The sequence below is a fragment of the Cucurbita pepo genome, chromosome 4, assembly GCF_057944985.1.
Source record: "Cucurbita pepo subsp. pepo isolate OVF chromosome 4, ASM5794498v1, whole genome shotgun sequence".
Taxonomy (NCBI): domain Eukaryota; kingdom Viridiplantae; phylum Streptophyta; class Magnoliopsida; order Cucurbitales; family Cucurbitaceae; genus Cucurbita; species Cucurbita pepo.
In genome coordinates, this window is record NC_141801.1 from 12889826 (window position 1) to 12914508 (window position 24683).

At 36.7% G+C, this 24683-nt stretch overlaps 5 protein-coding genes across 16 annotated transcripts; 2 read left to right on the forward strand and 3 right to left on the reverse strand.

Annotated features, from left to right (window-relative positions):
• Window positions 1–426: 426 nt before the first annotated feature.
• Window positions 427–3474, reverse strand: LOC111793268 (uncharacterized). Of its 5 annotated transcripts, none has more exons than XM_023675074.2 (4): window positions 3161–3474; window positions 2574–3034; window positions 1592–2445; window positions 427–1321 (listed from the first exon to the last, which is right to left on the reverse strand). In XM_023675074.2, the coding sequence occupies exons 3-4, from the start codon at window positions 2386–2388 to the stop codon at window positions 1102–1104; spliced, it is 1017 nt and encodes a 338-aa protein (XP_023530842.1). In that variant the 5' UTR covers window positions 2389–2445; window positions 2574–3034; window positions 3161–3474; the 3' UTR covers window positions 427–1101. The 5 variants fall into 5 exon arrangements, with proteins under 5 accessions (XP_023530842.1, XP_023530843.1, XP_023530841.1 ...); XM_023675075.2 differs by having other exon boundaries at window positions 427–986; window positions 1089–1321; window positions 1592–3034; XM_023675073.2 differs by having other exon boundaries at window positions 427–992; window positions 1089–1321; window positions 1592–3034; window positions 3161–3473.
• Window positions 3475–4391: 917 nt separating this feature from the next.
• On the forward strand, window positions 4392–7162 carry LOC111793271 (uncharacterized). 3 transcript variants are annotated; one of them, XM_023675079.2, is made up of 5 exons: window positions 4392–4548; window positions 5179–5334; window positions 5431–5499; window positions 5859–5965; window positions 6283–7162. In XM_023675079.2, exons 2-5 carry the CDS (start codon window positions 5190–5192, stop codon window positions 6901–6903), a joined length of 942 nt encoding a protein of 313 aa, XP_023530847.1. In that variant the 5' UTR covers window positions 4392–4548; window positions 5179–5189; the 3' UTR covers window positions 6904–7162. The 3 variants fall into 3 exon arrangements, with proteins under 3 accessions (XP_023530847.1, XP_023530848.1, XP_023530849.1); XM_023675080.2 differs by having other exon boundaries at window positions 4446–4537; window positions 5177–5334; XM_023675081.2 differs by lacking the exon at window positions 4392–4548 and adding an exon at window positions 4925–5029.
• Window positions 7163–7216: 54 nt separating this feature from the next.
• On the reverse strand, window positions 7217–10865 carry LOC111793270 (uncharacterized). Its single transcript, XM_023675077.2, has 3 exons — window positions 9149–10865; window positions 8552–8955; window positions 7217–8034 (listed from the first exon to the last, which is right to left on the reverse strand). The coding sequence occupies exons 1-3, from the start codon at window positions 10035–10037 to the stop codon at window positions 7306–7308; spliced, it is 2022 nt and encodes a 673-aa protein (XP_023530845.2). The 5' UTR covers window positions 10038–10865; the 3' UTR covers window positions 7217–7305.
• Window positions 10866–12462: 1597 nt separating this feature from the next.
• Window positions 12463–16469, reverse strand: PSP (3-phosphoserine phosphatase). Of its 6 annotated transcripts, none has more exons than XM_023675085.2 (8): window positions 16303–16469; window positions 15529–15765; window positions 14970–15102; window positions 14782–14889; window positions 14021–14114; window positions 13738–13887; window positions 13613–13666; window positions 12463–12766 (listed from the first exon to the last, which is right to left on the reverse strand). In XM_023675085.2, exons 2-8 carry the CDS (start codon window positions 15749–15751, stop codon window positions 12641–12643), a joined length of 888 nt encoding a protein of 295 aa, XP_023530853.1. In that variant the 5' UTR covers window positions 15752–15765; window positions 16303–16469; the 3' UTR covers window positions 12463–12640. The 6 variants fall into 6 exon arrangements, with proteins under 6 accessions (XP_023530853.1, XP_023530852.1, XP_023530855.1 ...); XM_023675084.2 differs by having other exon boundaries at window positions 15529–15762; window positions 16303–16468; XM_023675087.2 differs by having other exon boundaries at window positions 15529–15762; window positions 16255–16406.
• A 2139-nt stretch (window positions 16470–18608) lies between these two features.
• LOC111793272 (respiratory burst oxidase homolog protein A) lies at window positions 18609–24658 on the forward strand. The gene is made up of 15 exons (XM_023675083.2): window positions 18609–18749; window positions 18827–19245; window positions 19629–19785; window positions 19899–19947; window positions 20052–20165; window positions 21119–21526; window positions 21668–22054; window positions 22189–22284; window positions 22384–22499; window positions 22593–22695; window positions 22972–23151; window positions 23243–23368; window positions 23473–23601; window positions 24253–24331; window positions 24465–24658. The coding sequence occupies exons 2-15, from the start codon at window positions 18933–18935 to the stop codon at window positions 24572–24574; spliced, it is 2367 nt and encodes a 788-aa protein (XP_023530851.2). The 5' UTR covers window positions 18609–18749; window positions 18827–18932; the 3' UTR covers window positions 24575–24658.
• The last annotated feature ends 25 nt before the right edge of the window (window positions 24659–24683 follow it).

The following is a 24683-nucleotide window of genomic DNA, read 5'->3' on the forward strand; positions in this document are numbered from 1 at the left end:
CTAAATTAAATATTTGATTATTTTCATTTAAAAAAATATTTATATATAGGTTTTTTTTTTCATGTCAATGAACTAAATTAAATATTTGATTATTTTCATTTAAAAAAGTATATATATATAGGTTTTTTTTTTCATGTCCAGTAACTAAATTAAATATGATTATTTTCATTTAATATATATATATATATATATATAGATAGTTTTTTTTTTTTTTCATGTCAAGTAACTAAATTAAATATTTGATATTAAATTTGATTATTTTCATTAAAAAAAAGGATTTATTTATTTATTTTTGTTCCTATAGCATCACAAAATAAGATGTACCTGTGATAAGCTTAATTAAATACGAATTATATTGCGATTGAAAGTTATTTGGATGATAATTCTCAAGTAATCATTATAGTTGAGTAAGATAACAAACACAGAGAAACAAAAACTGTCAAAGAACAGTTATATTTATAAAGGGGAACAAAAAGGGATTATCGACACGGCAATAAGAGAATAAGCTATGATCTTGCTCTCGCTACATAGTTCCACCACGTACAAGCAAATCTAAAGCAGCAGCATCAACAACAGCACTGACTCCTCCCTTCGTTTCAAAACTCAACACATCCAATTCCAATTCGATCAAACTCGAAGCCATTCATTCAGCTATCAACGTCTGTTCATCAGCTTCCTTGAAACTCTCGACACTTCCCAGACCCACAAGGGGCAAAAGACAACCAACAACGAGCACCATTGGGTATCATACATTCCAATCAAACGATACAACGGGTACCACTCTCATGTTTCATCAAGGAGAAGTACAGACAGACGAGAAGCCACATTTGATTGGAGACAATCATTTCGAGCTTCTTTGAACCGTTTTTTCTTTCTTGCAATTTCATCAGCATCATCAGCACTGAAGTTGTCAACATCAGACACAGATGATTTAGCACAAAGTTTGCGTCCAAAGATGGCTTATCCAGTTACCAAGAACCGAGAAACTGTGTCTACCAAAACAAAATTCGTGTCGTTAACAAAACTATCCCGATGCATTATCCTAGAAGCTACACAAGAAGAGGGGGGCAGTGGCAGTTTTGTTGAACCTGTACACTTCTCTCAACTACGGAAGGAGCAGCAAGATAAGCAAGAAAGCCATCTCTTTGGAGGAGCCACATTTGAATCTGCTTTTGGAGATTCGTCTGAGCTCGATTCTTTGGGGATCTGTGGATTTGATGAAGCTGAATGTTGCAATTCATTATTCGTCTCGTGATTCGCCTTCTCCTTCTCGGGTTCTGCTCCCTTAAAAGAAATGCTTTTTGCTCCATCTCCTGACAATCTTAAATTTGGACAAACAAAACATTCATATATTTATTGATCTGCAACAGCTCTCAAGAATTTTAGTGCTAAGAGTGAAAAATTAATGAGCATTCTTCTAATACTTCATTCGGGTAGTCTGCATACTTTATTAGCTCATCTTATCCACTCTTATCCATTTACAGCCTCAATTCTACCAGTTAGTTTCGAAGAAAAGTGACAATGTTTTTCTTCAAAACATAAAAACAAAAGCTATATTAGTCGATAAGGATTTGAGAACGTAGTGGCTTACATGGGAAACTGGAAAGATTGTGTGCTGCTTTCTGACTGATGAGAAACGCTGGCTGACTGAGATGACGACTCTGTTAGAGTAGAACTTCCCATGCGGTTGGTTTCTGAATTTTCCCTTATAACCTCCCTCATTGTTTGTGCACATCGTGCTTCAGTGGCTGCCATATCACCATCTTGATGGGTGCCCTTCAACCCACATTCAGAATGTTTCATATTCAAAACCTGGGATACGCTCATGGCTAATTCACCAGACCTATATAGCTCGCCTGATTTTCCTATCCAACACAATTGTTCTCTGGTAAAACTCATGGTTCCCATCTGAATACTGAACAATGATTCATTTGAAGCACCACTCCATTCTGTAGGCGTTGTAGATTTAGTTCTAGAAAAGACATGAGATGGGATTCTATATCCAGGTGAATTAGGATTATCAGCTCGCTCCATCACTTGAGTTTGAGGATATTGAGTTGTTTCCTCGCTGCCTGACCTGTTGTTCTTCACCACAGCCTTGATATCTTTGTCCTTTGCAGGCTTTGGGAATTCAATCACACCACCACGAAGGGAAGATTCATTGCCATTGATAAACGCAAAATCAGAATCCGGGTGTCCTGCAACATGCAACTCTTTCTTTTTCAAAGAGTCACTCGTCGTACCACCAACGTATAGGCCGGGCTCATTTACAATCAATTCAAAGGAGCTGTCGGAGGAGGAATTAGATGCCGAGGATAAGGCGGAGCTTAAACTTTTGCTAGGATGTGTATTTGATTCACCGGCCTCAATCTTTCGCCCAGATTCCATATGTTTTTAGGCACCACTCTTCAATTTTCGAATCAGATCAAGTCTGAAAATCACCGCCTGTAAAATGCAACAAGAACATGAAATGGGATAAACAAATCAAGACATCCAAACCCTTTATGATTCGATTATATCTGGATCTAGGTTCTATCACGCCGTAAGAGAGTATTGAATCAGAAATGGATTACTTCGCTAGCTCTCTTCTGTCAGCGAGAAATCAATCGCATTGTGTTTATCAGAGAAATGGAAGATGGGGCGCCTACAAGTTTCTTCGGCCATCCGGATTTAATCCCCAGCCTATGTTCTATCCATGACGAACATAAGTTAAGCGATAACCCGAAATCGTTAGATTTCAATTCCTGAAACTCAACCAGTACTTGTGAATTATTCATCGCCGCCGCGAACTAAACAATATCTCGCAACCTCGAAAAGAACAGCGCGGCTTTTGCCCCATTCCACGACCTCTTGAAACTCTGAAATACAGAGATCGCATTCCAAAATATAATCCATGCGCTTCATTTCAACAATCTCCCGTTCACTATTCCATCGCCTAACCCCTCATAACATCAAATCTCTCAAGATCCCAAGTATTCGTGATTTCTCGATCGCTCCTTTTTGTTCACTTCGCATGCGATTTCAAATCAAATATCTACATCCGCAAAAAAATGAAACCGAACAAATAACAACAAATCGTAACACAAAACACGACGGCATCAAAAGAATAACAGGAGAATCCAATATAAAGTCAAGAGTTGCAGGATAAACGATAACTTACGTCGAAAACTTCCCAATCCCAAGTAGTAACAGACGAAAAGCTCATAGAGACTTTCGGCCGGAGAGAAGAGGAGAAGAGGCCTCCGACGGCCGGGTACCGACAGTCCCGGATTGGGAATGTCGCAAAGGGATGGATTATCGAATGATCAAAAGAAGAGAAACCCAAATTCAGAAAAGATTCCGATAGAATCGAACGAGGAAGAGAGAGAATGGTGAAACAGAGATGGGAGGGAGGAAGAGAGAGAATTTAGGAGAGAGAGAGAGAGTAGAGATTGAAAATGGAAAACGGAGTGGGAAGGAAGTTATGAGGCGTCGCATTGTTTCAGCCTTCTCTTTCTCTTTCTACCAACGAACTTCGCATTTTCTAATATTTTTTTTTAAATATTTTTAATTTATTTTAAATTCCCTCCATTTCCGGAATCTTTTTATTATATATATATATATACCATCTGTCACATTTATGGCAGCTGACTTGCGATTATGGGTACTCACCTTCCAACTACAAATCAGATAAGCCAATTCGTTATTGTGTCCCCTGCGATACTCGAGCCTCTGGCAAGAAAAGATTTTAGAAAACGATGCTCGAGCCTCTGGCAAGAAAATATTTTAGAAAACTTTAATATAAGCAATCAAGAGAGAAATAACAACATATCAATTGTGTAGGGAGAAGTTGACCTCTAGTCGTATCTCCTATACAAGGCATTTCATGTCAACAGGCCTTTATGAATGGTCCTACTTCATTATTCTGGGCCATTTCATGTCTGACAGCCTAAACATGATATTTGTCGTAATTCCTAAAAATTCAAAATTAAATTCAAAATTAAAACATTAAAATATGAAAAGATATAAAGTTGAGCTTGGGATGCGGCCTATATTTATTTATTTATTATTTTTTCCCTCATTTTAACCCAATTAATTACATAAATTTATTTATTTTTTATTGTTTTTAGTTTACTATCCTAATATTTAATATTAAGCTAACATTATGTCTACTATTCGACGTCTAAGCATTTATCAGCTGATTAAATATTATGTCATATTAAAGAGCTGATCATATCATAATGATCATTTAATATATAATGTAATGTATTATGTTTATAACAATATTTCAATTAGGTTAAAAATGTCGTATTAACTTTTACCGAAGTAAAATTTACTACATTTGTAGTAAAAAAAAAAAAAAAATACCGATCTTACAAAATTAGGGTAGATTTTGAATTTTGTTCGTGGCCCTAGTTTGCACCGTCATTGATCCATCCGACGGCCCAGATTTCTCCAGCTTCTCTCCATATATTCTCATATTCTTGAAAACCTCCCACCGTACGGATCAGAAAAACCTGCTAGGGTTTTAGCATCGCAACGAGAGTGAAGAAGAAGAAGAAGAAGAAGGTTCGTTCTACATTTCACTCAATCGTCTCTGTTTTTGCGTTTTCTTTACACGTTATTTTGCTACTTGTTTATGCTTTACTGATTGATGCGGTCACGCGCGTGTGTATTGAGGGTATTGGACATTTGATCGATGGTTTCTTACTCTAATTGGTGTTATTTTTTTGGTTTATGGGTTGGGAACTAGAGGAAATGATGGCAGAAATATGCGATGAGTCTTATCTCTCTCGCCTTTTGCGTATTTGATTTTTTTCATCACGGACTGTTTTCTGTTGCGTGTTGATTTGGTTTAAAGGGTCTGTTTTGTTATGGATGAACTGGTTTCGGTGGTAAGGATCATCTTATTGAGCTTGATACGTTTCTATTAAACACCTAACAGAGCTTATGCACGTTGGCGCTCAAAGGAAACGTTATGAGCGTTATTACGTCGGTTTCAGTCATCGCTAGTGTTCGTTTATGGTCCATTTCTGTTTAGTCGGTTTTGGTATGTTCTTGCGATGAGTTATGTTGCGACGGTGTTCTCTGTTCTCTTAACTTGTCATAAACCTCAGTGGCCCGTAATTTGAGGAACATAACAGCTTTCTTTGTTGTCTCTGATATTGTGATCGAATCATTTTCATTTATTTCTTTCAGGTTGCATCTGAATGGCTTTCCTAAGTAAGGTTGGAAATATTCTAAGGCAGGGTGCAAATAAGAGGATTGGATCGGATTTGCAGGCTTCCAGTTTGTCTATCTGTCAAGCTGTACGATGGATGTCTTCCATGCAAAGTTCAAAACTTTTTGTCGGAGGTTTCTTAGAAAAGTTGTTTTTTTTTTCTTCAAGGAACATTAAGTCACCAATTTCTTTTTCTTTATATTGTGCTTGTACGCATGCTTATGATGCAGGTATTTCATTCAGCACTGATGATCAAAGTCTGAGGGAAGCCTTTACTAAATATGGGGAAGTAGTTGAAGGTATATTACCATTCCCCAACTTGTTTACCATGTGTGGTTGAAGGTTATTTTAGAAGTATCTTTCTTCCAATTTTTAACATGGCTTATTGTTATTGTAAAATCAATTTATGTAAAGTTGCATGCTTTTGAACATTCCACAGCAGAGTAATACTAAGATTTATCTTTACACAACAAAAATGAACATGTTATAAACATACTTTTGGAACCCGTATGATGGAATCTGCTCAAGGGATTATGTTTCTCTGGAGGGTTGGAGCTGGATATTACTTGACGTGCTAGTGGAGTGTGTGAAGTCTGAATTTAGTAATAACTGTTGTTTTCCTTGTTTACCCTGTTTTTTTTTCCTTGCCCCGTGACAGCTAGGATCATTGTGGACCGCGAAACTGGAAGATCTAGAGGATTTGGATTTGTGACTTATACCTCCAGTGAGGAGGCCTCTAGTGCCATCCAGGCATTGGATGGACAGGTAATGATTCAGTTGTCGGCTCAATGTGATTAAAAAGGATGATGCATTGTTTTATATTCATATGCTTTTATATGCTGTAATCTGATTAAAAAGGATGATGAAGTGTTAATTCAAGAACGTCAGCTGTCTGCTTTCTTTTCCTTTTCCTGATTGTGCTTTCATGTTACTTGTTTGGCCTTCGAATCTATTGGAACCAAGCATTGTTTAAAATTAACTGCCTAATTTATGGCGATGCATTTTTTAGTTGATTTATTCTGGTTCTCAATATTTGCTAAACTCAGAAAGTTCGATGACTTGATTTATTTTATTTCAAACAGGATCTTCATGGTCGTCGCGTTAGGGTGAATTATGCTAATGATAGAAGCCGTGGTGTGGGTGGTGGCGGCTATGGTGGTGGTGGTGGCTATGGTGGCGGCGGCTATGGTGGCGGTGGTGCTGGGGGCTATGGTGGCGGTGGTGCTGGGGGCTATGGTGGCGGTGGTGCTGGGGGATATGGCGGTGGTGGGAGTGGAGGTTATGGTGATGGTAGTGGTGGATTCTCCACGACAGGATATAGTTCCGGTGGTAACTATACGAACAATTTTGGCGGTGGTAGCCAAGGAAGTGGAGGAAACTATGGCAACGAGTTTGCCAGTGACAGCCGTGGAAGTGTTGGCACAGGTGGTGGCTTTGGTGGGAATGATGCTGGCTACAACGCCAGCAATTTTTCTGGTGGAGACAGTGGAAACTATAACGTCAGTGGCGGGGGCGGCGACTATTTTTCCAACCGCGGGTCTGAAGAAAGCTCTGGTTTTGGAGGATTTACCGGTGGGGATCAATTTAGCAGCAAAGAAACAGACACCATGAATGCACCTGGAAGTGGCCTAGGGGAGCAACTCGAAGGAAATGATAGAGACGAAGACGACGACGACGCAAATGACTTTGCTAAAAGAGCCTGATAGATGATATTGGATGTTTGGTTATAGCCATGTTGGACCTTCCTCGATGATCAGTGTTCCTATGTATTTTCAATTTGGTTTCTCACTGACAAATTAGTTTTGTCCCATCTCTATTAGAAGCCATTCTCAATTATATCCTAGCTCTTAAATCTGTTACTCACGACAGAATTTTGCCATAATCAAATTCTATGACACTGTTATTAGTAGTGGTGAAGATCCAAGTTGTTTGTGGCTTGTAGTTGCTACAAACCATTGTTCATCTTTTCATTGTTGGATGCATTTTTAGAAAGTGCTTTAAATAAAGTGTCATCAATGACCAAAGGAAGGCTCTTGCAGAACAATAATAATTCATGGTAATGTTGGGTGTTTTACACTAATGATTGATCAGTATTACATTATGGTTCAGACGTCTTTATCCATTGAAAACAGCCATCTTTGTGCATTCAGAACCACAGGGGATCCCTTTCTGGTTTTCTCCACTATCTGCTTTATCAACTGCTTCTCCATCTCATCATCATAATCACTGCTCTCATCATAATCACTGCTCTCATCTCCATCATTTGACTGCTGAACCTTGTAATCACAATCCTTCATTTTCTCCTTAACAAGTATCCTACTGAGGCTTGTCGGGATTGAAAATCGATGACCGTTTGTGGCGGTGTTGCTTTGTCGATGCTTACTTTCGTCGACTGCTGATGGTGGACACACGAGCTCTTCTTCGGAGTCATCCGTATCGATCAACTCATTATATGCCTCATTGTAGGCATCCAGAGCTTCTCCCGCTAAATTCATAACAAGAGGTTGAGCAGTAAGACTTTCTTCACTAGATGAATGTACCAGTTCACTTGAGGTGAATCCTTTCCAAGAAGTGATCTGCTTGGTTTCGACCCTCTGAAGTTTCCTCTCGCTATTCTCAAGGGCTGTTTCGAGTTCTCTCACACGTGATTCAAGTCTCGATTGGATTACTTCGTGTAGTCGCAAGCTAAGCTCCCAGGGTGAAACTGTGTGGTTACCTGAAGAAGCAATCTCACTGTCAACTTGAATTTCATGAAGCTGAGTAGCACTTAGCCCATTGATAATGTCAGCTCTCAACACACCTTCAGAGAAATCTACTGCAAATTCTTGTTCAAGCTGCAAAAGAAATTGCTCCATATCAACACAAAACAATGAGTACCACTAAATATCATCGTTTTTGCTAATAAACTAAGCAGGTGTAAGGTGAACAGTTCCTCTTCCTCGTTCGTGGCTCAAAACATACCATGTCGACCAATCTTTATGCATACATCACATGCCCTCTTTCAAAGCGATCCATAAACTATGTCGTCGTAAGTTTTACGTATAAACAACATCGGATATATATACTTTTAAGTTTGTGAATTAAGGATCAAACCATAAAGATAAGCAGAACCAAAAGGAATTGACCACAACAAGAACTCATCATTTGAACATTTGAGTTCTAGAGAAAGAACCTATATTCAAAAGAGCAAGAACAACGAACTATGTTCTTCAAAGGGAGCATCTACTAAACCAAATCTGAATGATATGCTTAAACTTGGAAACAGAAAATTAACATCACAGTGAGATAATGAGACGTTATGTATGTGTATGTACCGAAAGAAAAAACGTTCAATAAATAGACACCAATTACCTCATGAAGATCAGAAAATCGTTGATCTGTACTCGACGTATGGGTATTAAGTCCCAATCTCTGGAGTTCTGCTTCAAGCTCAGCTTCAATTTTACTCAGAGATTCTGACCCCTCTTCAGCGTTTTGTTCGAATAATTCCTTATCATCAGATTTAGCCGAAGAATCGAGATTCCGTTCTCTCCTACCGAAGAACGAATTTTCAGATATGTCTAGTGATTCACAATTCTCATTTGAAAGCTCCTTCACTGTTACAGAGTCCTTCATCTCAAGTTCCTCTTGTAGATCTTGAACCAAGTTTTGAGTATGCTTTAATAACTCTTTGAGCTTGTCTATTTCTCGCTTATTTGCCACGTAAGATGATATTAAGCCGATCGAAAATCCAAGATAGAATGGAAGCATTCGATCTGATGAAAACAATAAAATGTAAATTTAAGCACAATTAGGCAAATGGTAACCAATTAACAATACTGATAATGAACATCACAACAGCTCAGAACAAAGAAATTTCAATCTTTAAAGGTTACGAGTTCGAGATAAAAAAGGCGTTTAGAACGAAAAAGAATTTAGCAACCCTGAAGTTATCTAATTAAAAGTCACCTTCTCCATGGAGGAGCTTCTCATTATGCATTTGACTGCCACTGCTTGCTCCACCTTGTCTCCTTTCTCCCTTGATGTTTATCATCTCATAGTTCTTCAAAGACTGTATTTTGGGAAGCAAAGGTAATCCACACACATTTCTGTTCTTTTCAATCAATGGCTCTTTATGGAAGTTACTTGCATCCATATCGACCTGAACACTAAAAGAGTCCCTAGCTGCCCGGCTGGCCATCCGGGTTCCACCGTTTACAACGAGCTGCCTCCTGGTTGATTCAGATGGTGATTGAAACGAATGTAGGATATACTCTTCCATTTCAACGTGTTCCTTGTAAAGATGAGACAACACACAACTATCTAACGAACTAAGCGGTCTAATAAATCTCCCACACGAACGTTTACGTCTAAGAGAACCTATTTTCCTCACAGTAGGCCGAAACCAGTTCAATTCTCTAGAAGATGAACAAGGTAGCTGATCAGTAATATTATCGTCCATATTCGCATTCATACTACTTCTATGGCCAAATGCTTGAGGGTCCTTACTCAATGATAATTCCAGTGGCAAATCGGATACTCGAAGATCGTTATAGTCCTGGTAATTCCCCAAACTTTCCATCTTTTCACAATCAAAACCATTTGTAGAAGCCACATTGAATAGACTTGTATCAAAATCTCTCTCATTCAAAACCTCTCCTTCATCAGGCAGGATATCTCTAATTACTTTCGTTCTTCGAGCTGTTTCGTGGAAGGGATGATCCAGAGATCCTACTTCCTCATTAATCGAATTCCTAGAAGACATTTGAGATGAGCTATTCCCATCCCTCAACAGTTTCTGCCAATACTTGGCTAAGTATCCAGCACCAGCAGCAGTAGCAACTACCCACAAGTCCATTTCAGCACACTCCCTTCCACAACCAAAGACTCTAGCCAAATTCCACAATCCTAATCTCCCCTTTTGTTCTAACTCCCATTACAGCAAGCCCAGTGAATCATACAAGCAAAACCCTATTGCACAAAGAAAAAACAAAGCTAAAACAGCATAGCATTCCCCATTTTTTATGCGTAGAAATGAAACCTAGGCGACATCTATACCTTGAAATTAACCAGGAGCTATACCCAGCGGCCTCAAATACAGACTTGAATTCATTGGCAGCAAAATTTAACAGTACAAATTACTCATGAACCTAGAAGAAATAAACGATTTCGAGCAGACAGAGAGATTGAACAGAATCAAATATAAAGTTCAAGGCCGCATTTCCTTCACAATCTCTAGAGAATCAAGCTATATCATAGAAAAAATCAAGGCTACCCAGAAGCCATTTCTTAATAGGCATCCAATTTTGGCTCAACCCAATAAACGAACACAAAAAAACCCACAGCCCACCAACAAAAAGGAAAGAATCTCAACCAAGAAATACCCATTTGAGAACAGCCCTTCTGGCGCAGAACCCACCAACGCAATCGCAGATTTCCATAATCAAGGGAATGTAAAGGAAGCTGACAAAATGGTGGCGGAGACGGTAGAAGAACATGGCGAAAAATGGGTCCACGGAAATCTAGTTCCTAAAGAGATTGAAAATCCAGGAGGCCCCAGAAGACGTGCCGAGCGAAGAAATGCGAGCTTTGGAGGTGTCGTAATCGTCGTCGCGGCGGTTGTTGAAATGGCCCGAAGAATAAGACCGGCTGCCCTGTTATCTACTAAGAAGGTAAACCAATGGCAATAACCAAGGCCCCGTCTACAGTACAAATACAAATCATAAATTTTCTTTTCCTTTTTATTTAAAAAAAAAAAAAAATTCACTTTTAATTTAAAACATTATCCAATTTTTGTGATTAAAAAAGTTTCCATTTAAACAATTTGTAATAATAATAATATAACAAAAGAAATACATTTGCTAAAATGATTTTTAAATCCTTATGGCAACAACCAAATATTAATTTCATTCAATACCTCAGTTTAGCATAGGTTAGGGTTATTGACCTTGTGGGTTGTAAATTTAAATATTTTTCCCTTAATAACGCAATATTATTAAAAAAATAATTTTATCATAATTGAGCACATAAAATATCTTTTTTTTTTCTAAGGTTAAATATTCGGTATATATATATATATATATATATATCTTGCTATTTGAAAAAGGAGATGTATTCTATTTCAAAGTTGACTTTTGGAACATTTTTCGTGATCATATGTACCAAATATTAAATAATGAATCTTCCTAATACATGTATTATCATTAATGCATGAATAATCTAATACCTAAATGAATTTAACTCTTGTCGCTCCAATGTATCCAATATACATTTTCTTAATTTATCTAGAAAAAATTGGCCATAAATTCTAAATAGAAATATTTGAGATGAATTAATATATAATTTAAAATTTTATTACCAAGAATTAAAGAATGGCAAAAAAAAAAAAAAAAAAGAAAAAAAAAAAAAGAAAAAAAAAAGATATACGTTAATTACTTAATTAGGTTATTAAGATGGCTGATTAATTAAGCAAACCCACTTTTTGGCTTTTGGAATTTGTCATTTATTATATTATAAAAATACAGAAAATTGGGTTTGGAAAGAAAAATGCTGTGGCTTTTGGCTTTCTTTCTAACATTTTCTTTGGAAAAAAAAAAAAGAAAACACCATAACTTCATTCATTTGGAAAGCCATGTGTATCGTAAAAAATCTTTCTGGAAAAATCATGATTAAGTTTAAAGTTTAACCTTTAAACCTTTCTTTTTAGGGCAGAGAACCTATGGTTGTTTTGAATGTGCATGAAACTAGTTTTGAGTGATTTACATTAGTTGTGTAAGTGAAGCGTGAGTGATTTACATTAGTTGTGTAAGTGATGCGGGTGCTAGGTGGGTGACAGTAACAGATCGTTGCTCTATTCATTCTGCACGTGTTGATCTTGTGTCCATTGCACAGGTTGATATGCACATTATCTAGTATCTATTGTTTACGGCTAATTTTTCGTCTTAAAACCAAATATATATTCTCCAAATACCATCCTTGCTTCTTCTCCGACCTAGAAGTTGAGCTCCCAATTCTCGATCAAATATAGCCCTTTTCATCAATACTGAAAACCGTCTTTTACTTTGGATGGTGGAAGCCAAGACCCTTAAAAGTCTCTATGCTCTAGTACAAATATTCATAGAAATAATTAGGGTAAGGATGTAAAATTCAATGGCATTGAAGAATTATTTATGGAAGTTCCTTGTGTGACTGCAGAAATAGGTACCACACTGCCAAAGAGTATTAGAAACTTGTCCATCCAAACCAACCTTCTTCCACCCTAATGAATGAGAGCATTTTAGAACTGTAAAAAGGTAAAATTTGTGTATTGAGAAGAAAGATGCATCATAGTTCCAATCCTTGTTCATACACCAGAGTTTCACACATTTCCAAACATGATAATGAAAACTTCTATAGCCATAGAGAAAGCAAGCAATACAAGATGTAAGAATCAAGGAGGATGCATCTCAGAAAAAATATGTGCTACTCAAGGGAGTTGATCAAATCTACAAAATTGAAGACCAACCAGTCAGCTTTTGCTGCAACGTTTTCTCGATGTTGAACACCGGCATAACAAATAAACAAGTCAGCGCCTCCTGGTTTACGAGCCTACATCGAAAAGAATATGCGTTGGAATTAGAAGAATGATCAAGCTTCAACTTGCTTGCAAATATAAGTGATTAGCGAACCCAGGCTCAAGGGTCCGAAAAGTTTACTGCACAATCAGCTCAATTGGGCCATAGGTAAGGTCGGTATAACAAACATCTTAAATCAACTAAAACCACGAAGAATAAACAAAATCTAACATCAAGCAAGAACTATCGAGCTTGGAAGTGGAAGTCATTTGTGTTGAGGATTGTTGGAAGAGAGTCCCACATTGTGGCTAATTAAGGGGATGATCATGGGTTTATAAGTAAGGAATACATTTCCATTGGTACGAGGCCTTTTGGGGAAACTAAAAGTAAATAGAATCCTCAAATGTCGAACAAAGAAGTTGTGAGTCTCGAAGGTGTGGTAAAAAATGACTCAAGTGGCGAACAAATGGTGTACTTTGCTCGAGGGCTCCAGAGAAAGGAGTCAAGCCTCGATTAAGGGGAGGCTGTTCGAGGGCCCCATATACCCCTCAGGGGAGGCTCTATGGTGTACTTTATTCGAGGGGATAATTGTTGGGAAGGAGTCTCACATTGGCTAATTAAGGGGATGAACATAGGTTTACAAGTAAGGAATACATCTCCATTGGTACGAGGCCTTTTGGGGAAACCAAAAGCAAAGCCATGAGAGTTTATGCTCAAAGTGGACAATATTATACCATTGTAGAGAGTCGTAGTTCCTAACAATTTGCCTATGAAGGATTAGCTAGGAACAGGGAACTATGACTGTTTAGCAATTTAAGATATTTTATAAGAAAAACAATTGCTGTAATTCACGTTTTGAGACTCAGATGTCTCTTCTCACCTCAAGATCAGTTGCACCATCCCCGGTCATGACCAACGTCTTGTATCCACGAGCCTGCAAAACCACCCGAATCAAATTTGCATTCGAAAATCAACAGCACGTCTTACCAAAAGCAATGATTCTACCTTCCTCAGTTGTTGCACTGCAGTTGCTTTCCCCCCACTCCTTGAAGTAGGCTCATTTTCGTCGAACCCAATGAATTCACCCTTGCTTCCGAAAAGCAATTGGTTGGCAAAAATATTCTCATGTGGAATCCCAAGAATTGATGCAACAGGCTTCACACAAAGTAGCTCGTTGATTAATAATAATAAACATCAATTCCTCATTAATTTTCCAATAACTAACATTAGAAGTTAGTTAGTTCTTCATGAAATATGAGAGGCTCACTACAATTAATCATAAACTTACATTGATCATTTGACGAAAACCTCCGGAAATCAGATATACGTCAATGTTGTTAGCTTTTAGCTTTTTAACTAATTCATCTATACCTGGAGAAAGCCTGAAGAGCAACAATCAGCACTATGAAAAATAGGACCAAGTAATCCTACCTTTTATGAGTCAGCTGGAAGATTAGGAGCACAGATGATCTAATGCTGTTTTCAAATATTTTACAGCAAATGGAAACTCTTGTTTAAAGAATTAACACATAAAATACTTCACACTCAAGACCAAGAGGTCATAGGTTTGAATCTCCCCCTCTAAATATAGTTGAAAAAAAAAAACAAAAAAGAAAACTTCACATTCAATGAAAAGTTTTCATGCTTTGTTTACCATCCAAACGGGCGGCTGTTCAAATAAAAAAATTTAGACAAACAAACTTGCTGCTGTTAATATATTAAACAATATCTGGGTGCCATTGGAGCTTAATGGTCCCATATTAAGAACATTAGTGATCTAAAGAGTAGCTATCTACAAAATAAAAATGTAAAATAAGCATCCTGCATTACATTAAGAACAAGTCAGAAAGGAATATGATAAAACAAAACATCATTTGATGTAACCAGAAAAGCAGGGACGGCAATGGATGCCATGGACCAAGTATTAGTATCTTTTACAAATTTTTGAAGTCTTATAAACAGAAAGCATCTTAGATTGTTCTATAGTCATGTATGAGCAACATCCCTCTTTTTGGAAAAAGTTAATGCACATGTAAAACAACCCCATACCTTGGAGGTCTCTTAGCGAGAAATTCCTCGAGTTGGGAAAGTGAAGGGTTAAACAAAGATAGCCTAGCAGCCAAAGCAACCTCAAATGGAACAGAGCCACCCATTGCCCTGAGGAGGACATACAAATCTCAGTTAAATGAAAATCCAAGGAGGCCAATTAAATCATGTAAAAAACAAGAAAATCAAACCTAGCAGTCCATTCTGCAACAGCCTCTCCAGCTCCACAGAAATCCGCTAATTCATCAATGCCCTCATCTACACAAACTGTGCTATCAACATCAAAGCATACTGCATTTGCACTTTTCCACAGCTCCAACACCTCTGATAGATAGTAAAATATGAGAGAACAATTACCAACTGAGTGAGATGAAAGAATATATCTCGATTGAGTTGAGGAACTCAAGAACAACAAAGTTTGATCATTGGGTAAAACAAGTCAGCAGTGAGCACCATCTCTTTTTAAAATTTCCATCCGAACTCATATATAGTGATTTCACTGCTGAAATAACAAAATTTCCCTTGGCAGTTCATTTTGACCACCCCCCCCCCCCCCCCAAAAAAAAATAAAAATGAAAGGAGAGCTAAAAGAAAAGACGATCCCTTCCATCTATATTGTCAACCACCGACGTCTAAACCATGTAGGGCTGCTACCAAAAAGATATTATCAAGTTGATCAGATTCCATCCCTACAAAGTAGATAGTACAGACGTTGACATAGGACAATATATTCAAGAAATTTGTAGTGACCTTTGGATGGCAATGTGTTGTTGAATTGAGAAAGTGCAGAGCCTTCTATAGGCTGAACTGAAGCGGCAATTGAATTAAATGACGTGCGACATCTCCCCATCTCCATTTGACTTTTACCCAATCTTCTAGAAAATTGCAATAACAACGTGGGTCGAATAGTTGAGTGAATTTGTCTACAATGAGTAGGTAATGGTTTGATTCGTGCACTCAATAAACTGTCCATCAATTATCCGTCTGCTATGAACAAAACAAAGTAACCAAATCAGTGAACCTGGTCGACACATACACTCCAGCACTTACCCAGTTCAGAGTTCGATAAATCAAAGAAAATCCATCAAGCGAACACACCCTTGTCTCTATATCAACAACCAACACAATAATATATGATATATGCATATCTTATAACTGAAGAAACCTAGATCCGCATGAACTCAGAAAATCTAAAAGGAAACATATATTTGCCATTAAAAATCCAAAACGAAGCCACGAAAAGCAAGAAGAAAAAGGGCAGGAAGATAAATCTCTAACCAATTTCAAACATTAAACAATCCCCAGTATAAATCTTTCCTTTCCACCGGATTCCTCAAATTTACGGAAAACAGAACGTGGGTGGGCGAAAATGGACAAAAACAAAGCAAAATGGAAGCCATTAAGCGGAGGTAACCCAATGAGATTCATTGAAAGAAAAATGTGAAACATAGAGGTCAAGGATCAGAAATGGAGTACTTGTAATCCTATTACAATTCAGTTGCAGACTGTCGAGCAGAAATTTACCAAGCTGTGTCTCGCTTCTCTGGATCTGTGAAATTCGCTCGCTTTTGCAAGAATAACCAAACAGCTGATGGAAAAAAAGGCTTGCGCCACGCTCAAAGTTCGCCCTGCCTTTGGAGAGAATAGTTTAAGAACGTTACTATTCACGGATTTTTACCCTTTCATTGTCAAATGACATTAGAGGATAACATTATTTTAATTGTCTACGAAATTGATCGTATCCTGTTTAAAGCTTCACTTTCCAGTATTAAAAAAAAAAAAAAAAAAAAAAAAACTTTTAAACTCAGGTCTAGTTTAACAATTACAGGAAAGTTGATTTATAGATTAACCTAAAATTAATTTAGGTCAAATCGAGTCAATTTAAGTTTATCGTTAATTCTTTTTTCATCTATAAAGTCATACAAACTTTACTTATTGAACATTTTTTAAATTTTTAATTCATATACTAGTTTATCCAGGAGTAATATTGAAAATTTTATATTAGTAAAATGAAACCTATGAAAATTTGACATCATAAATTAAACATAAACTTCTCTTAATTAGACATTGTACTACTTCCATGAACTGTGAAGGGAAATTTCGGAGTAATACTCACATGTAAAACACATATGAACTTCTCTCGAAGCTTTAATTTTGTTGAAACAAAACTCTAAATTTGAATAGAGGTAAACAAAATTAAAAAATTACACAAAATTAATCAAAGACATTATTGTAAAATCTCGTGTATATATATATATATATATATATATATATATATATATATATATATATATATAAGTGGTTTATATTGGTAGTCGAACTCTTTCCTCCAAAATTTGAAAAGCATATTCATACTTGATTTTTTGTATATGAAAATGTTTATTATTTAATTATCAAGTCAAATAAAAGTTGGTATCAAACTAAGAATGAAGGCCAATTTTAAGTTTTATACCATCAAGAATAAAATAGAATAAATTTCAAACTGCTAGACCTAACGTGAAGGTAAAGAGTTAACTATTTATGAACTACTAAACCTAACCTAAGAATAAAATAGAATGAGTTGTAATCTACTAAACCTATGGTGAGGCTAAGATGTTAACTTCATGAAAAACCTTTAAATTTGATCACATATTTTCTTCTGCATCATGGCATTTGATTAATTTCTGGCTTTTAGCATTGCCCAATGGTCAACACTATATTAAATATATATTTCAAAACACATTCTCTTTGAATTTTTGTTTTATTATAAAAATGGCTGTTACTCATTTTCCAAAGGGCTTAAGAAGTTACCCATCACGGTCAATTTAGCCCACCTTCTTCTTCCCCCACACGCCACCCTAAACTAATAATAGGAGAATTTTGGAAAGTTTCACTTTAAAGTGAGCTGAGCTGAGCTGATTGTTCCAATTAGATCATAAAAATCAAATCTGAGAAAATTCTCAACACAAAAATACACTCACCCACTTCAACCTGAAACAGGTCGAAAGCAATTCAACAACCGTCTGGTTGCCTAGTTCAGTAAATCTAACTGCACATCACACCCACTTTTTTTTTCTCCAAACTCAGTAAATCTGAGAACTCAATTGATCATTGGATACTGAATTATCAAATTATCAGAAATGCCCATCTATGTGGCTGCTGCATATGCATACATGCATGTGTACCATATGTAAGACTCGCATGTCCAAGAACAAAATCAAGTATCTGAACTTCTTTTAAAAAATTATTTATAAATACTAATTACCCTATAAACTTCTTTGCTTTCTAATCTATTTTTTACCAATAAATTTGAAATTCAAGTTAAAGCATAGGTAAAACGCAAGTAATTAACAAAACAAAAAAAAATTAAAACTAGATAATTATCTAGAGAAGTTTAGATATTTTAAATGAAAGAGAGAGAGAGAGAGAATGCACATGCATGAAGGCATAGATTAACCATGAGAAAATATAGAAGATAAACTATCCTTATATAAAAAATCATACCTTATATAAAAAGGATATCTATAAGAGGGGAGAGAGAGTGAGTCATCCCGCAGCAGCACACACAGTACTACTTACAGCCGCCCGCCCGCCATGAAAGAACAGGAAGAAAGAAGATACCAAACTAAAAAATAATTATCCAATGGCTGCTAAACGTCAACTTCCTTTCTCTCTCCTCTTGCATGCAGAAACAAACCACATGATCCCTTTCGTTTGCATCCATCTCATATTCGAAATCCAATGATTAACCTGCCTCAGCATCACTTTCTCTCCTAATCCACCCAACAAAACCTTCTTCCCTTCCTTTAATTATTTATCTCTAATCATTCACACATTTCAATCAAACCAATACGCCACCAAATGTACATATGCTCAACCTTCCATTGTCCTTTTCTATATATATTCTCAACTGCCCCTATATTTCAACCACAAACTTGTCAATGAAAATAAGGAAGCAAACATGGAATACAACTTCATGTGTTAGTCCCAATGTATGACTTATTTCTCACCACCAACTTCAGCTTCCATTCATAAACTAGCTCGCATTCATTTTCCTTCGGATTTGCAGGGGCAGTACAGCTAAGTTTTCTTGAAGAGAAGGGGAGAAATGGATACATTTTTTCAGTTTTGAATGAAAATACTGAACCTGCCCAGATTAGAGGAGAGTCCTATCAATGGAAATTCATTTGGAGAGACAGACAGAGCAGAGACTCTCTCTCTCAGCTGCCTTTGCTCTCTCTCCTTCTTCTTCATCGTCATCATCCACTTCTTCGTCCCGCTCATCCTCTTCTTTCCAAAATGACACATTTAGTTTTTCAGGTCAGAATGAGGACAGATCGTGGTATGCTCCACGACTGCGATTTATTGACTTTCTTTGTGACAATGGAAGTGAATGGAAATTGGCAGAGAAGCGGTTCGATCAGCTGTCTTGGACCAGTGTTGGATCTGAACCAGCCGTGAAGTGGTCTAATTTTGCCTTCTGTATAGGTGAGATGCTAAGCAACACGGTTCTCTCTGTTTTTTTTTTTGTTCTAATTTCTAGTCCTTCCCTCTTCCCAACAATCAAAGACAATGAGAAAAATGAGATATCAAAAACTCAGAGACTCTAGCTTAATAAGAAATTATTTGAATCATTCATCAGTCAAACTCTAACGTCGGAAAAGCAACAAAGTAATCAGGAAAGCATTACATAACTAATTTAGATCACTTCATTCATGAGAAAAGCTAAATTGTGTCAATAGTCCATAAATATATTTTAAATTTTACAAACATAGTCAAGCATTTGAACTATTCAAGACAGAAGTGTTTCTTCTTAATAAATGAATTTATGTATTAACCATTTATCTCTTCCATCACCATCTTTCGAGTAGGAATGTCAGAGTCCGAGGAATTTGCTTACGAACTCTTGAGGGCGCTAAGAAGAAGAAAAGATTGGCAAATAGAAATCACCAAAAGTGAATTTCATAATCTCTGGTGCCGGTTGAGTCATTCGAGTGTTAATTCAAGAACAAGACTTCTATTTGACCTGTAAAAACTAATATCCCCTAATTCTCAATTCTTTGCCTTTTTATTTGGCAATAAATGTAAAACCAATTCCTCCTATTACTGATCACCTTTCCCATTTGTGTAATTTCCTTCAGTTGTGATAGGAATATGGATGGAAGGGTAACTGAGAAAGATATCAAACAGGTCTCTCTGAACTTTTACAATATTTCTCTTCTTTTCGGGATGTGGGAAAGAATAAGGTTTTATTTGTTTTGGTGTTAACATTATAATAAATTTGGGACTTTCAGATAATACTGTTAACTGCTAGTACCAATAAGTTATCTGTGACCCATGAAGAAGGAGAAGATTATGCTGCTTTAGTCATGGAAGTACTAGATGAAGGAAAGCAGGGCTACATTGAGGTATTATTATATGTTTCGATATTGTTTTCCTTCAGATTTAAGATAAATTTCATCTTATTTAAACAACAGCAACTATGGATCCGCCGTTAAAGTATCTACATATCACGAGTCCTTTCACTAGTATTAATTATCAAGTAGCAGACATATTAGTTTTCTTCAAAATGAATCTGAGTAACATTTTGAGTAAAGTAACATTAATTGTGCACCTAATGGTTAGAGAAAAATTGAGAACATATCCAGTACTTTGGGATTACCAAACATGTATTACCTAATATCATTTCAAGAACAACTACATTGGTTTATTTTGGACTTTCAGTGAAACATTGAGTATCTCTAATATGCTATTGTCTACTTTGGGCATAAATGCTCATGATTTTACTTTTGGTCTTACTCAAAATATATCATACCAATCACTTATATACTCCTAATCTTCCCCTCATCTAACCAATGTAAGGCTGTGGTCACAATTTTCTCCTAATCTAGCCCATAGGAGACTTTGACCATACTCCCAGCAGTTTTTTAATCCAAAAAGCAAATAAGAACAAACGAAGACACATACTAAGGTCATATAAGGTGGTCCTATCTACTCAATACTCTATCCTGCTGTTGTATCAAATGCATTGCCATCAAACAGATCAAACGAGTTCAAAGATGCCAAAAAGGGGCGGGGGGATTACCGTTTTGGTGATGGATATATTAAATGTCTCTGGGTACATTATGTTGATCACTGTATGGGTGAGAAAAATTGTGACGTAAATTCAACTCATTCTGTTCAGCCTTGTGTAAGTGTATATACATGCATTGAATTCAACAATAGAGGTGAGAAAATATTCAGTGTATTACGAGTCATCTAAGGCTTTATAGTTAAATTAATATGCTTTATAGTCTTTGAGATTAGTAATATTCAGTGTATTACTAATCTTCTTTACACTAATCTGTTACGTAAATTGCAGCTACCTCAATTTGAGAAGCTCTTCAAGATAACCTCCCCTAACGCTATTTCCCCTCTAAACAAACGGTCATCAAATTCACTCAACGGGTATAGCCATGACCCATTTCAAGAGTCGATATGTGAGGCTGAAATGTTGCTCAGATCTCAATGGAGACGAGCATGGATGGTGGCTTTGTGGTTGGTCATATGCCTTGCATTGTTCTACTGGAAATTCATTCAATACTGCAGACGAATGGAGTTTGAAGTCATGGGTTATTGCCTCTCGATTGCCAAGGGAGCAGCAGAGACTTTGAAATTTAACATGGCTCTAATCTTGCTCCCTGTTTGCCGAAGCACAATTACACGGCTTCGTAGAAATTTGTCTCTGAACTCGGTCATTCCTTTCAACGACAATTTAAATTTCCACAAGGTAAACGAAGCTTCGGTATTTTATATTTGGGTTGCATAACAAAAACAAGTCTGTAATTTGGCAACTCCTATGTATGTACTTGGTTAAATTTTCATTGGTTTGTCCACAAACTACACTAATGCATATGTTTTTCCAACCTAGTTAGTTGCAGGAGGCATTGCAGTCGGAGTTATCCTACATGGAGGAACCCATCTTGTTTGTGATTTTCCAAGAATTAGTAACTGTGACAAGACAATTTTTCAGCGAACTATTGCTTCTCGGTTCAACTACCATCAGCCATCTTACCTTGAAATCTTGTCCACAACTGAGACGCTAACAGGCATTATTATGGTCACATTGATGGCAATTGCATTTTTGCTGGCTACAAAGTGGCCGCGCCGCAAATCAGCCTCACTTCCAAGGTCTATCCAACATGTCACAGGATATAATACATTTTGGTATTCCCACCATTTGTTCGTATTTGTATATGCATTACTCATAGTTCACTCCATATTCCTATTCCTAACCGACAAAGCAACTGAAAAAACGGTAAGCCACTTTTCTCAGCTTAAATTTCGTAAGTGCATCATAGATTCTCTTCAAAGTATTCTCTAGATGCTCAAATTTTAAAGCTGATTCTGATCTGTTCAACCTTTTTCCCTCTTTTTTTTGTTTTTGTGAAGACTTGGATGTATATAGCAATTCCAGTTCTATTATATACAGGAGAGAGGATTTATAGAGCGATTAGATCATGTTTGTACGAAGTGAAAGTTTTGAAGGTATTCCTATTTTACCTTCCGATTTAAACGAGATGAGGACAGCAACCTCTAATATGAGTATTTAACAACATTTGTATGTTTATTTTGTATTATATAAAGGCAAGGACTTATTCAGGAAAAGTTTTATTTCTCAAGTTGAGCAAACCAGAGAGATTCAAGTATCGAAGTGGGATGTACGTATTAATCCAATGCCCTCAAATCTCCCCACTTGAATGGTAATACATCCTAATAAGTTTCAGTTTTCTAAGTTCTAATAGCTATTCTCATTAATTCTTTACTTACTAAAATGTATCTTCTTCATTTTTTAGGCACCCGTTTTCATTAACTTCTGCCCCACAAGATACCCACCTCAGCATGCATATCAGAAATCTGGGAGATTGGAGTTATGAGCTATACAGCCTGTTTCATGAGGTAATGAGTGAAGGGTGATTGGTGGGAAAGATAAAATTTTACAATTCTCTAAAAGCATCATATCTCTTTCATTATTGTTTAGTTCTTATAAGTAATTAGTGTAATTTTTCATGAGAACTTAAATCATGAAGGAAATAAGAGAGAGTTCTATGATAAGTACTAGATACATTCTCTAGGACTAGGTTGAGCATTCTAACTTAAAGCTGACTCTCTACCTAGAGGTAAAATGGAAGGATAATCAAGTCAGTCTCAATCATACAAATTTATGACTTCTAGGGAACTTCTGCTTCGAAGGAGTACCCGAAAATATTCATTGATGGACCCTATGGTGCTGCTTCTCAAGACCATGTCAAGTACAACCATGTGGTGCTAATTGGCCTGGGTATTGGAGCCACACCCTTCATGAGCATCCTAAAAGATGTTCTAAACAGGTTAACTGGGAAATGTGATGGCCATGTAAGACTCCTTTTTCCCTTGATTTTATTGCCTCAGTTTCCTTCCATTACTTATCATCAACAAAGCTTGACTTTGGTTTAAAATTGAGTAGACTGAAATTGGAAAAGGCAGCCCAAGTAAATCCAAAACCTACCTTTACTGGGTTACGAGAGAGCAAAGTTCCTTTGATTGGTTTAAAGACTTCATGAACGATTTAACACACTCAGACCAAACTCAGGTAAAAACAACGTAACTCAATACTTTAGTTCTGCAAATATGCTTTGAGATATACTGGCTGACATTTGTATTTTTAAAACCATTCTTATGTTACAATGCTCTTAGTTAGCTGTGGAGATGCACAATTTCCTCACTAGTGTACATCATGAAGATGATGTAAGGTCTGTTTTGATCAGAGCAATTCAAGCCCTACATTATACTCGAAGGGGCATCGACATTGTCTCTAAGACTCCTGTAAGTTTCCATATACACGGCCTGAACCTAAGAGAAAGATAAACCATCGGCCACCTTACCTTGTCTAAAAATTGAATGAGGAATCTGTAAGTCCCATAATTTCTTGTTAAAAAAGAAAGTAACCCACGTAGTGTAGGCTACGCCATTGAACTGAGTAACAAGTTTTAAATCAATCAAATCCTATAAAATGCGTGTTCCTTTCTCCTAAAAGATGAAATGCTTTAAGTACATAGGTACACATAGCTGCCAAGCTTGCCTAATCTCTTACTTCCTAGATTAGTTTATAATATGTATTACTTTGGGAAGTATGCTGCATTCTTGAGATCGCAAAGTTGGACTTAAGCCTTCGAAATTAGTTACTAAAGAACCACTTCCATATCTATTTAATTGTGTCTTACCTTAAAACTACATTGAAAGGGTATTTCTCTGCCTTAGTTTCTTATTTGCTTAAAATTTTCATAAAATAATAGATAAGATATAGCAAAATAATTGTTAATTACTGCATACAAGCAATTTTAGATAAGAAAAACCTTCAAGAGAACAATGTTGTTTCTGTGTGATATTATCAATAAGTGTTTGCTGAAATGAGTTAACAATTGATTGAAATTTCAAAATGAAATGATGACATGTTTATATCTCTTCAATTTTTAGGTAAGCACTCATTTTGGTCGCCCAAACTGGATAAACATCTTCTCGAATTTGGTTCAGAGGCACAGAGGAGAGAGAATTGGTAAGATCAAAGAAAAATTAGACTTTCCTTAATCCTTCAACTAAGACTTTGTTGACTGTGGCAACCCCCTCCCCCCTCCCCCCTCCCTCAACCAAAAAACTACTTACCGAGAAGGTGGTTTGGTTTTAAACAGGGGTTTTCTACTGTGGTCCATCGGCACTGGCGAGAGAACTCGAAGGCTTCTGCACCAAGTTCTCCACCAAAACTTCCACTAGATTTGTATTCCATAAGGAGAATTATTAGATGAAAATTATTTTTCAATTATACAAATTTGCACCGCTTCCGCTAGCGGAGAGGGCACAACCGCCAAAGAAAAAAATTACATCATTACAGTGTATTACTTCTCTCCACC

What these genes read in the sequence shown, in the direction of transcription:
- LOC111793268 (XM_023675076.2), bottom strand. Translation starts at nt 2,388, where the DNA reads ATGGAATCTGGGCGAAAGATTGAGGCCGGTGAATCAAATACACATCCT. An exon ending in CAATCTTTCCAGTTTCCCAT is followed by an intron (nt 1,322 to 1,591) that starts GTAAGCCACTAC and finishes TCCAAATTTAAG; the next exon opens with ATTGTCAGGAGATGGAGCAA.
- LOC111793270 (XM_023675077.2), bottom strand. Translation starts at nt 10,037, where the DNA reads ATGGACTTGTGGGTAGTTGCTACTGCTGCTGGTGCTGGATACTTAGCC. An exon ending in GAAGCTCCTCCATGGAGAAG is followed by an intron (nt 8,956 to 9,148) that starts GTGACTTTTAAT and finishes TGTTTTCATCAG; the next exon opens with ATCGAATGCTTCCATTCTAT. An exon ending in GATTTTCTGATCTTCATGAG is followed by an intron (nt 8,035 to 8,551) that starts GTAATTGGTGTC and finishes TTTCTTTTGCAG; the next exon opens with CTTGAACAAGAATTTGCAGT.
- LOC111793272 (XM_023675083.2), top strand. Translation starts at nt 18,933, where the DNA reads ATGGAAATTCATTTGGAGAGACAGACAGAGCAGAGACTCTCTCTCTCA. An exon ending in CTGGGAAATGTGATGGCCAT is followed by an intron (nt 23,152 to 23,242) that starts GTAAGACTCCTT and finishes AAAATTGAGTAG; the next exon opens with ACTGAAATTGGAAAAGGCAG. An exon ending in ACATTGTCTCTAAGACTCCT is followed by an intron (nt 23,602 to 24,252) that starts GTAAGTTTCCAT and finishes TTCAATTTTTAG; the next exon opens with GTAAGCACTCATTTTGGTCG.
- LOC111793271 (XM_023675079.2), top strand. Translation starts at nt 5,190, where the DNA reads ATGGCTTTCCTAAGTAAGGTTGGAAATATTCTAAGGCAGGGTGCAAAT. An exon ending in ATATGGGGAAGTAGTTGAAG is followed by an intron (nt 5,500 to 5,858) that starts GTATATTACCAT and finishes GCCCCGTGACAG; the next exon opens with CTAGGATCATTGTGGACCGC. An exon ending in TCCAGGCATTGGATGGACAG is followed by an intron (nt 5,966 to 6,282) that starts GTAATGATTCAG and finishes TATTTCAAACAG; the next exon opens with GATCTTCATGGTCGTCGCGT.
- PSP (XM_023675085.2), bottom strand. Translation starts at nt 15,751, where the DNA reads ATGGACAGTTTATTGAGTGCACGAATCAAACCATTACCTACTCATTGT. An exon ending in CAACACATTGCCATCCAAAG is followed by an intron (nt 15,103 to 15,528) that starts GTCACTACAAAT and finishes ACTATCTATCAG; the next exon opens with AGGTGTTGGAGCTGTGGAAA. An exon ending in ATGGTGCAACTGATCTTGAG is followed by an intron (nt 12,767 to 13,612) that starts GTGAGAAGAGAC and finishes TTTTCGATGTAG; the next exon opens with GCTCGTAAACCAGGAGGCGC.